The following is a 12548-nucleotide window of genomic DNA, read 5'->3' on the forward strand; positions in this document are numbered from 1 at the left end:
CCCTCCCTCCCCGGGACGCTGAATTTTACAGTACCGTCTGCAGGATCCCGGATTGTGCGGCGCACTCCTCTATGCAGAGCAACACGGCTCCGGTGGAGGAACGCTGGAGGCAGCTGTCAAGCGCAGGCTGCTGCTCCTGCTGCTCTAGTTGAGCCTCGGCGCCGTACCGACTGATTTCACATTCACCAATAAGAGACGGCACAGGGGGGAGAGAGAGAGACACACACAGAGAGAGAGAGAGGGAGGGAGGGAGAGTCTCGAAGTGAGTGGTGTGGAGAGGCAAGTGGAGTGGAAGAGTGTCAAAAGAAAAAAGAGGTTACAACACCTCCCCAGCTCTCTTTCCTTTCTCCCGTCTGCTTTCTCCTTCTTTCTCGTGTTGGCTCAGAAGAGGAGGAAGAGGAGGAAGAAAGGGGGCTTTAAAAAATTAACTGAAGAGCAAGAAGAAGAAGAAGAAGAAGAAGAAGGGGGTAAGCCTCAAGTCAAGCTTCGTTGAAGAGTTGAGGAGAGCTGCCTCCGTGGAACAAGGACCAGTAGAGCTCTGTCCAAACACTCGGACCCCTCGTGACTCCCACGCTGGCTGGACTGGTCCCGGTGCTCGGTCCCACTCTCCTGCCCTCGCCTGCCCACACCTGTCCCGCTTCAAACATGATGATGTACTTTTGGGTGAGTACCGGAGCTCCCTTTAGGTTGATGTTGTTCTCCAACGAGCTGCTTGGTGTCTGCGATGCTGCGCCTCCCAACGGGCTGATGGCTTTTCACTTCCATGTGTTTTATTGATGCCGGTGCTGCAGCGAGACGCCATGGAGGCCTGTGTTTACGTGTCACTTTTATTCAGGGGGAGGATGTTGGAGCGGGGATATTAGCGGCTCCAACACCTTTACCAGGCTTGTTCCTCAACTTCCAGTGATGGCAGAGCGACCCGGCTTGGTTTCTGACTTCGTCCGGCTGCTCGGGGTCTTCTGGAGACGTTTCATGATCTGGGTCTCACATGCTGCTGTTTTCGCTTCCCATACGTCTGAGTCGTAAATGAATCGGCATCAAAACGCAGGTTGATTAGGGATTGTTAACCAGAGCTGCTGATTAATTCCCTTTGAGATCATGTGTGATTAGTCAGATCGGTTCCGTCTCCTCGGTGGTTTGTTTCCTCACCACAACAACACCCACCCAGACCTTCGCTGCTTCGCTCGCTGCAGATCATTTTAATCCTCCGCTGGTTTGCTAACTTCGTACCTCCACAGAAACAAAAAGTAAATGAATATTTGCAGCATTTCCACTGTAAACAATCTGAGCTGAAATGCAGCTATAGACGTGTCTCCTGCAGGAGTGTGTGTGTGTGTGTGTGTGTGTGTGTGTGTGTGTGTGTGTGTGTGTGTGTGTGTGTGTGTGTGTGTGTGTGTGTGTGTGTGTAGGTATTGATCGTGAGTTCAGATTTCTGGGGAGAGAACATCTTTTTTTGGGATGGGGATTATTTCACCTGCAAGAATCCATTATAAATGACTTTATACCTAAAACATTTTCTTGTAGTTGAAGTGAAAAACAAAGGATGAATAAGTAAAGTGTGCCATGCATGCAGTGGGCATCGATCTAAAGCTCACATTTCTGGGTAGACAGGCTGCTTTGAGGCAAAAGTTACAGTCTGGTGCTCAGATTTGAAGCATTTGTAAAGTTGTGGGAGTGATGGGAAGGAGTATGACTTCCAGCTGGTGTCCTAACTAAAGGAAAATAATCCCACGCGTGGTGTGGCTGCTGCGAGGCCTCGCTCCGGCTGAGGCCTCTTTGATTCTCTCCTGGGTGTCGTTGCTTATTGAGAGCAGCTCATCACTGTCTCCTGGCCTCTTTGAAGGTGTGCTGCAGGGATGTAACTCACCTTTCTCCACCTCCGGTTCCATGACAAATTCCCCCTCCAGCTACTCAGAGTGATGACCACACACAGATGTGGGCTGAGTGGAGCGAAGCAGCGATGCTGACAGTTTACAGCCCTGCAGCTTCATCAGTGGAGCATCGGGCCTCGTTCGCTGTAGTGGCTTTATTCTCATCGCATTAGAGGAGAAGCATCTGCGACTCTCTGCATATGTTTAACTGTGGCTCCATTAGCGTCACGCTAAATAAAACTCTTACTTTGTTCACTTGCTTCCTGCTTTCTTGTAACTTTTTCCATCACAGGCTTTGGTGAAACCCGGTAAATGTTTCTTCCCTGTACAATTTGAAACCAGAAACTTGTAGTTATTGCTGTTGTAGTTGGGAAAACAGATGAGGAGAGGTGTTTCCTTCTGTGTTGGCAAACGATGGACTAAATAACCTCCACCAGACGCTCCAAACAGTAAAAATATGACTCCATTATCAAGACCGGTTATTCGAAACTATTAAAGAACTGACAAAAAAAACATGAAAATGAAATTATAGAGGTCACACTCAGCTTCCTGTCTGCATATTTATTCATAAACTGGAAGAAAAGACAAATGTATGCGAGCGTTTTGATCAGTGTTTCCTAACATATCTGATTATTTTATTTAATTTTCAACCACAAAACTGTTCTGGGATATTAAAGCTATTCTAAGACAGATGATAATTTACTGCTAAAAAGTTTCATAAATGCTGTTTTGTTCCAGTTCAGTTTCCAAATCTGTTTAGTTTTTGCAGATTCATTGTCAAGACATGAGAAGATGAATTTATTTCTAAAATAAAACAAGTTATAGGTGAGTTAAAGTGAGTTTTCAGGCAAAAGTCTGAGTGTTTGCGCTGCAGATCTGACTCAGTGGTAGGTCAGGTTGGTGCTGGTATCCTTCAGCTTCTTGTTGACCCCAACAAGCTTCTCCCTGAGTCAGGAACCTCCCAGCAGCCTGGCAGAAGGTCCAAAAGGAACAAAATGTACCGTATAGCAGAGGTAGTGCCAAACGCCGCCAGCAGAGCCGGTACGCCGTGATGGAGAGTCAGGTGGTCGTCCTCTCCCGCGGCTTCATGTGTAATTTGAGATGTTTCCCTGTTTAAAGATCACTTTTGAGAGAAGGGATCAGCGAGCGATCTGCTGTTCCACATCTGGTATCCGCTGTGTTGGAGTGTGTGTGTGTGTGTGTGCGTGTGTGTGTGTGTTAGTCGGCCAGCGTTTAGCTCCATGAGGAAGTTGCGACTGCCTCTCGTTTGAACTGCAGGTGGTGAGCATTACCTGCAGTCCCTCCGGAGGCCTGTCAGCCGTGCATCAGTCTGGGGAACCTGCAAGCTCCCCTCATTAGAATATTTATTCACCAAGCAGATGTTCTTATCCAGGGCAATTACCTTTGGCTTACATTTCCCTGTTGCCCACTGATATAGATGAATGTGTATACAAAGACGTCCCGGGTTATGCATGGGACCCCTGGGTGCCACCCTCCACATATGCACGGCGGGCGAGGCGGCGACCGTCTGGCCTGTGGCTCAGCTCAGCCTGAAAACTCCTGCCTCCACTGCACCGCCGTAATTGGAGGAAGTGCAGGCGACGTTTCCTGCGATGGCCACACAGTGATGGAGAGATGGCCTGTATATCATTCTCTCCAGCCGGCTGTTCCTTTGAATTAGAGACAGAGAGAAAAGGGGAAGAGGCATGGAGTGGAGAAACCATGCATGCTTCTGTCCTCCCCTCAGTGTGATGAATAATTTAGCAGTGCAGGGCCCTTGCTGTCGAGTAGAGATGGTGGTAATGGGGAGACTGGATATATATGGCATGGCAATGCTTTACGTTAGACTTCCCCAACCAACGCGGTCGAGTGCCGCGGGCTGCTCTCATGATGTGTTTTGCCTGCATTAATGCAACGCTTTTATTTATCGGCGAAGACTGTAACAGACGTGTGGAAATGGTTTATCTGTGGCCACCGGTGAGGGCGCCGGCTGCTGTGATTGGGTCATGCGTGGTGCATTACAGTATTTCACAAGACGAGCTGGAAGATTTCATGTGTGCTTTTATTTCACGCTCCATATATGTGCAGCATCGAGCCGTGTGGAGGTTTGCAGGAATTCATAACGAACAGAGCTGATCAGCCATTCTGGACGGCAGGGCCGCCGGTTTCATATTGCAAGATGAAGTGCTTGCGATGGTTTGTTAATGTATTAATTGATCTGTGTCCTCAGACGGGCGAATCAGGAGTAGTGTCACGTAGACTCTTTAGTACTCCCCGAGACGCCTTCATTAGCTGCTGCTGGCCGGCTCTCCACCCCCATTACAGGACCACGTCGCCACACACTTTACCTGACTGCTGTAATAACTTCAGACGTTTCTATCTGCCGGCCAGACCTCCGACGGCCCCAACCGTTCGGGGGCTTAACATCAAATGCGAGGCGCTCCTTTGAACGGCTGGCACTGCAGGTGATTCACTCTGGGGGTGTCATGTGGCGTTGTTTTGTCTGCCAGTGGTTGCTCTCCTTTTCTTCCGAGCTTGAATAACGGCTGTTGCAATCAGTCATTAACTTCCAGCTGAATGTTTTATAACGTGGAAGGGTGCACATGCCTTTGTTGCGTCAGGCGAGCAGAGGAAGCAGCAGCGGAGTCGCTACATCCAGGAAACCTGTTATCTCCTTAACCGCTAATACCAAGGAGATTCTTGCAACTTCATTGGGTTGTGAAATTGTATATTTTTCAAGTGCAATGCTGAGTTCATTGGAAATGCTTTCATAGGGAAACACGAGGGTAGCAGAGGTTTATTTCCATTCATGATTTGGGAAGCGGGGCCTCGCCCTTTGTTCTCTGCGGGATCATTTGCAATCAGTAGCTTCAGCAATAATTCTGTCAGCTTTTGGTCTCTTCCCCTTGGGGCTAATGGGTCTACAGCCCAGCTAATTGTGATTAGGACTCTGACAGCAGGTCTTACTTGCAGGATTTTCACACCACAGTCCTCTTTGATATTAGCTGCACAGCTGATAAAGAGATTAGATAGAGGAGAGGAGGGAGGGACGGGGGGCGGCGGGAGGTGGTCGGTGTTCTTAAACTACAGAAAGACACCTACACGGGGGAAATCACTGGTGAGTTTAGCAGAGGAAAATAAATCCGGCCGCAGTAAAAGCCTTGCGCTCGCTTATTGCACCTGCTATCATTAGCACTTTTGTACACATGGTCAGCCTCCCAGGGAAAAGTCATTATCCAGCTGTGCCGTTATTTTTCTGCTGTTTTCTCCTAGTGGAGTGTGACTTCAGGGCTATAGCCAGCGCACCATTTAATGCCTCCAACACAATAAAGGACTCTAGCCTTAATGATGTGGGATTGGATGGCCATGCCTCAGGTTGTCCAGGGGCTTGTGAGCTGTTACTACGAGCGGCCATTTTGCCTCGCCGCTGTTGAGGCTCCATGTCAATTCAACTCGGAGCAGTCCAGAGGAGGCGAAAATAAAATTTCCTGATTAACTGTTGCCTCGTCGTTTAAGCAGCAAAGCGATGCAGCCAGAGGAGGGGAAGGATGGAGGGCTGCCAGAACGCGAGGTGCAAGCGCTCTGTTTTCCTCCGACTGAGTGAACAATCCTGCATGAACGAGTGGCATGCAGCGAGATGTTTGATTATGCAGAATAATGGTTTAAACTAAAGCAAAGCAGACGTTTTACATCCTAATGACTCAGAAAATTAAATATTAAGAGCACGGCTTCTCCAACAAAAGGAAGAGCCGAGGAAACTGGAGCAAAAGTTCAAACGTTTCTGCCCCAAATTTCAAACCTAAAAATACGCAACAGCATCATTTGCACATTCGCAGTGAGACGATGGGATCACAGCACGTGTCATTCAGTCTGCAAGGAACACAAAAAACTGTTTTCTGAGCAATTTAGACGTCATGGCCTAAAAATGTCCCCATTCAGCTGATCTAAGGGAAGAAAGGGCTTCTCTCAGCGCTGATTCAGTTTCAGAAGCTCCCTCTCCTTCGTAGTGGAGCGTCACACGCCTGGCAATTATGTGTTCCAGCCTTCATCGCTTTACGTTCCTGCGCTCGGCCTGTTGCGCCAGTAGCTGCAGAAGTCTCTCATGGCAGTCCTTCATCCTCGTCGGCCGCGTTGCAGCAGAAGGCGTGTGCATCGCTAACACGCTAGTGCCATAGATATGCCCCGAAGTGTCAACTCTCACATACGGGAAAGATTGGAGGAGAGGTCCCTTTGAGAAGGCGGCAACATATCCACTGGCAACCTGCCATGCATGATAAGAAAAACCTCCACTGGCCTCCCTTTCACTGCAACAAATGTCATTTATGTGGCTCCCACCATTTTAAAACCCAGTTTTCTGTTGGTGGAAGGTTTTAGTTGCTTTACTCATCTTTGCTACGAAGCATGTCCTCTATTGGCTTAATGAAAACCTCATCGGAGCCGCGGCTGAGCCTCCATGTACAGCTGTGCTCCTGCAGAACTCCGATCCACATACAAGCATTTACATTTGCACACATTAGCATACATTAGCAGGAGCTGCGTGAGGACAAATTAGATTGAAAACCAGCGCCCCAATCTTTCATGAAACCTAAATAAAATAAGTGTTGTTCCATTCGGAGGCTTTCTGAAGGCGGGCGGAGTCAGGTGGGTGTAATGCCGACACACAGGGTGCGTTTGATTCGCTGATGCTGCTGTTTTTACACACCGTGGCATTTTATCAGTGCAGCTTTAGCTTTAACTGCTTTTAGGGATTTTATGGGCAAATAAAATGTTGAGGAAACAGAATTTAATTCAGAATTTAATTAATGAGAATATATACGCAGAAAAATAGATAATTTTTACTCCTTTATAACTAAAATAATCTTACAGTCATAATTTTTATTGTTTTGCTCCAAAACAAATTGCATCGACGCTGCAAAATCTTATCAAGCACTTTTTCTAGTTTCTAGTGCAAATGCAGTTGAAAAAGGACAAAACCAAATTAGAAGTATATTTTCAGCAAGAAATATGAGTTTAAGTAAATAATTCCTTTATATCGATGAATAAAAGGTAAACGTTTCACCACTGGCAGATTATTTCAGTTATAACAGGAAAACGTCTTAAAAGTGAAATCATTTTCTAATGGAACAAGTACTTCTTTATCTAATTTGTAGGAATAATTACTCAAAATATGGTAATGCATCTTTACTAAGATACTTTCACTAAAAACTAAACCAAAAATACTAAATAAAAAGTAAGATTATGTGTTTTTGCATTGAGATTCTGTAATAAATGTTTTTTAAAATGTTTTCCTTCCTGAGCAGAACTGAGTAAACTCTGCAAAACACGAACCTAAAGGGATAAATTTAACCACCAGGGAACAAAATGAACATAAACCTGACATTTATGGAAATATTAACCAATAATCCTGTATTGCAAAATGGCAGTCAGGTAAAAATGCTAAGCATGCCTGGCTGTTTTATCGCAGATAAACGTGTATATTTATCATTAAAATGATCTACAGCTGCAGCTCAAACCAAAGTTTTCCCCCCAAACAATCGGCTTCCTCTCGCCTGTTTTCATATATGTGTTTATTTTTACGGGTGCGAAGGCTCCATTCAGAGCTTGTTATATACTCTTCTCAATCAATCGCGGCCGGTATAAACCTCGCTGTCACGTAAAAGGGGGTTAAGAAACAGTGTGGCACTCTGGCTGTAAAATTAATGGCAGGAGAGTGACATTAGTGTTATAGGTTATTGACCGATTTCATGGAATTTATGACCCTAATCGAGAGGCAGTGTCAAAAGGAGTGAAGCAAATAGGAGTGGCGCTGACAGCCGGGCCGGCTGTGGCCACTGGACACCACAATTTGAGCCTCACCACTAAATCGTAGCCGGGACTTTATAAGTCTCAGCGGAGGCTCCTGTCGCTGTCCCTGCCCGGGTCCGGAGGCCATGCCCCGGGCCTACCTCCATCCTCCGGGTCAGACAGCGGCAGGCCGGGCAGATGATGAGAAACGCCACTTCATCTCACCTCATGTCAGGCTCGGCCTCTCGCCGTGTCAGCTGCAGCCGCGGCGAGAGGCTGTGAGCATCCTGCTGTCAGCGAGATGCTCCCTGTTTGTTTGTGGGGGAGGCGCCGGCGGTGGGGGGGGGGAGACGGGCTGGTTCTCATGCACTTTTCATGATCATTATATAACCTGCTGTACAGTATATTTGTAGCTACCGGTGTCTGTTTCCACGCCTGGGAGATCTGGTCAAAGCTCCTGTTTAAGCCGCGACTAGAAACAGAAATATTCAAACGGCCGGCCCGTAAAGACGACTGAACTCCGGCGGATGAATAATTCTGAGTGAAAATGCGGCGTAATGTGACAGGGTTGTCATTTTATTCCAAAAATATATCTGTATGCAGCGATGAGTGGAGGTGAGACGATAACAGGACGGTGGCCTGAGAGGCCCAACCCAACCAGCCGTTTTCATTGGCTCACGTTTTCTCCTCGAGCTGGAAATCTCAGCGTCCTCTGCTGACTTTTTGTACAACTTGGTATCCTGAATCAAACTCAACCTCATGTATCACCAGGCAGAGAAAAAATATTTACAGAATATTTTATTCCTGAATTTTCGAGGTAAACTGCAAAAACACAAAATCTTACCAAATATTTTTTGGCTCATTTCTAGATAATTTAAATAACAAACAAGTAAATAATTCCTCAATATTAATGAAAAAGTACTTGCTCCATTTGCAGATTATTTCTCTCATAAAGTGAAATTTGTTTCCATAGAAACCAGACAGGAAAGTACTTTTGTGTTTTCTGTACACTTTGAATATTTGTAGATATTCAATGACTCCAATTTGAGGATAAATAGTTTTCATCACTCAAATGTAGAAGTTTTTTCTGACTTTATCTGTATAATTAGTACTAAAGGGCTCGACTTGTTTGTATAAAGTTGTGTTGTTGTGATTTTCCTGGAATAACCTGCAGGATCTCTGAGGCCTGCTGCGGCTCCAGAGGGATTCTCTCTGCCTGAAGTTGAGCAGGAGTTTGTGACCAGCTTCAAATAAAACTTAGATCTCCTTCTAACCGGAGGTTCATCTCCTGCGGGTGATTCTATAAGTCATTTTGCATTTCAAAATATGAAGACAAACTTTTAATTTCCTATATAATCTTTAAGGTATTTTACTGAAAAGATGTTAAACTTTGATAAATCAGTTTTTTTTTTAACGTTTTTCAGGAAAATAAATTCGTTCCAGTTTGATTCCTCAACTCTGTTCTGAATGACAGGCAATGTGGAAAAATAACAACTTAATTGTTATGTCTTTACAGAAACTGTCCTACTACTGCAATACTTCAAACTGAGATCTATTCATCTAAAGAATTAATAAAAAAAAAACTGTATGTACAGAAGCAGGCTTTTCTTATTCAACCTTATTGAACACCAGCATTGTTTTAGAAAGAAAGATTTGCTAACCCAACTAACCATCAGACGTTAGCGTCATCGAAAAGTGTCCTTGAAAAGTTTTAAATTACTGATGCAGTAGAAAACCTCTCAGCAAACAACACATGCTCTCGCTGGGCCATCGCGCCCTCAGCTTTATGATGCAACTTGCTCCACCGTCCCTGCTAACCTGACTCCATGTTTCTGAATCCTGGCTTGACTTTGTGAAATGTGTGGTGGGTCTACTTTTCTGCAGTGTCTTTGCTCTCTCTCTCTCTCTCTCTCTCTCTCTCTCTCTCTCTCTCTCTCTCTCTCTCTCTTCCTCTCTGACTGGTAGTTGCTCTGTCACCAGCTCCTCGTTGCATCGCCATCTTTCTCTGCTGAATTTCTCCTCTCCTCTCTCTGGATTAGCATCTCAGCAGCTGAGAGTGGCCTATTTAAAGTAAAAATATAGGTTCTGTTGAACACAGTATTTAGCCAGTAGTTACTTTGAGATTTAATTTTACAATTTAGTTATTAACTTTTAAAATTACTGCTTAATAGTTGTATTATTTTGTTAGAAACTCCACCTGCTAGCATAAATGCTATAAGCACATGGCACCAGTGGGGGAAAAAAAAAAATCTGATTTAAAATTAAAGGTGTTTTTTATGTCATAGTAACAAGATGGACTTTGATAAGAAATAATCTTGTTTTTTAATGTTAGATAATTTCACAGACAAATTATTATTATGCCTGTGTGGGCGGGATCTAATTAGGAACAGGAAGTGACGTCATTCCATGTCCTATAGTCACAAATTTAAATGGAAAGCATATTTTTAATGTTTTTAATACAATGCAGTTAATATTAACTGATCATCAGGTCTCAGTTCTTCTTCTTTTTCTTCTTCTTCTTCTTCTTCTCCATATTAAAGAGGAATTCATCTGAATTTTTATTTCTGAGTTGTTGAAATCAAACTTCCTGACAAACTTGCAAAATAAACCAGACTGTTTTGTTTTATTTACACTTTTGGACACAATCTGGTTGCGTAAGTCAGAACTGCAATCTGATGGTTGACTGTAGGTTAAAAATCCAAACAGAACAAAACGTTCTGGAAGCTTCCGGGTCGTTTTTGTCCTGATGATTTTTGACAGAATGAAGGAAGGAAGAGCTGAATCTGGAACCGTTTGCATCGTGCTGAAAAGTTACTTCTATTTTAGTTTATCTTATTTCAAATGTTAACTCTTGTTAACTATGGGTGGGCATTTATTGCATTGTTTATTATTGATGATGAAAAATTTCATATAAGAATTTTCTTTTATTGTCTTTATTATAAATTTCAGTTTTTAAAAAAACACTGAAATAATATTTTACTATTTTATCTGCCCTGGGTTTTTTTCATGTCAGTAAATTTGAAAGTAAATATGATTAAATGTGCAGGTTGATGGTATAAATGAGTTTTCTATGTGGCTGGCGTCCCAAAGAAGCCGAGGTTTGCTGACATATTTGCACTGGAAAAATACTTGGCAGGATTTGGTGCTTTTCTTTCTAAGTTCTCTTTAAAAAATGAAGAAATTGATTTTTTTTTTCTGCATCCAAACCAACCCAATTTAACCCAAATTCAAAGCTAGAAGTGAATTAAAAAGATGTTTACACTGGAAACTCGACCAGAACCAGGTGGTAATGTTTTGTGTTTTTGCAGTGCTGTTGGAATAATTCCAGTCTCTCTTCATCAATGGCTGTTTTCCTTGGTGTGGAAATGGAAGCTGACGTTGTCTGGATGTGGTGGGGCCCCACAGAGCGCCGGCCCTCTGCTGTTTGTTTACCCGGGTCCTTCAGGCGCTGTGAGGACGGTCAGCTGTGGCGACACCGTTCTGCCCCGCCGCTCTGTGCGGCGCTCTGACCTGCTCTAAAAGCCCGTTAGACACGCGGCGCTGTGGCGTTCGGTGGCCGGGCGGACCAGAACGAGTTTATCTGGGGAGCGCGGTTTTCTCTCCGCTCACGTTTGAAACACGCTCAACAGATGCAGCGTTTATGTTCATAATGCTTCCTGCATCAGTGACGTTCAGGGAAACATCAGAATAAATTCCTGCTATGAGTGAAAAATTACATCTGATGCGTTGATGAATGACGCGTAATAAGGATTAATATCTACATGAATGTCATCGTTTGGGATGTGAGGGGTTTCTGTGACGGCTTAATCCCGAGACACACGACGCTGCAGATAAATTTCATCTGATTGATGATGTGCAGACGGTCGTCGGCTGTGTTTTCTGCTCAGTGATGAACATATAAACATGGACGGCCTTCTCCTCTCCTCTCCTCATCAGCATGAGCCGCCCTGCAGGATTTGACAGAGAGCCAAGTAGTTTGCTTTTTAATTAAAAAGAAAATTCAATAACCTTATCAAGACTTGCCATTTTAGTTTGAGAAGTATTGATCAGCCGTTCAGTTATGCAGATCTGCTGCTTTCATCTTCTGGGTAATTTTGCGTGGCGGCCTCCGGTTGCTGAAAAAGATCTTATTTCACAGAGTGTGTTCCCTAACAATGAGGCGTGTGAAGGTGAACGCTCCGGTCCAGACGCTCAGGACAGGATGGACGGACTCCCGCGCCTCTGATGATCTGTCTCAGCAGTGGGTTAATTGCCCACACACCTATGCATCTCTCGTTCTCCTCTTTTCCTCCTCTTCCTCGCGCCGCGTCTGCTAATGGAATTAAAAAACATGTTGCCAGGGGTCTTTGCAATTTGGAAAATAAGTCCATTAAGTTCATTAATTTAATAATGGGCAATAATAATGAATAAAAAGTATTGCTCAATTAGAGGGGAGCGTACGGTTGGCTGTCTCACATTCATTCGAAATCACCTCGGTGTGCAATAGCTTAATGAGATTATAATGGAATTGATATCACATAGGTAGTGAATTAAAGCGTTACCAGAGAACTCATTAGGAATGAAATTCTAATCCTGCAACACTTGTCACAGCTAAAATAGGCTCCTGCTCCTGTTATTAGGCATCCGTCCGTCTGAAGGTGAATAAAGTTCTCCTCCTCGATGCGAGCCGATGTCTCTCAGTATTTGTTTGGCATCGTGGCGGCGCTGCGTCCCATCGGCGGGCCGCCGCCTCGGGTTTCACCGCCACCGACTCCAGACCGGCGAAAGCTGCTGAGAGCTTCAGTTAAAATTACACAGACAGCACATTCATAGTAATCTAAAAAGGTCAGGATAAATTACAGTGCTTATTTCAGTGAAAAAGCCAGGTAATGTGATCTGCTGTGAGTAGTTTTT

The 12548-nt window shown here is 44.5% G+C and overlaps 1 protein-coding gene across 14 annotated transcripts in view; it reads left to right on the forward strand.

The window, feature by feature from the left end:
• rbfox3a (RNA binding fox-1 homolog 3a) overlaps positions 1–12548 on the forward strand; it is a 553126-nt gene that overhangs the window by 418754 nt on the left and 121824 nt on the right. Inside the window, exon 1 of one of the 14 annotated variants that reach the window (XM_008416535.2) lies at positions 96–663. The exons of the other annotated variants lie outside the window; for them this stretch is intronic. Coding sequence (XP_008414757.1) covers positions 646–663 — 18 coding nt within the window. The 5' untranslated portion in view covers positions 96–645. Of the gene's footprint in view, positions 1–95; positions 664–12548 lie in introns of those variants that run through there. 14 annotated transcript variants of the gene reach the window in all.

The sequence above is a fragment of the Poecilia reticulata genome, linkage group LG8 (genome assembly GCF_000633615.1).
Source record: "Poecilia reticulata strain Guanapo linkage group LG8, Guppy_female_1.0+MT, whole genome shotgun sequence".
NCBI lineage: Eukaryota > Metazoa > Chordata > Actinopteri > Cyprinodontiformes > Poeciliidae > Poecilia > Poecilia reticulata.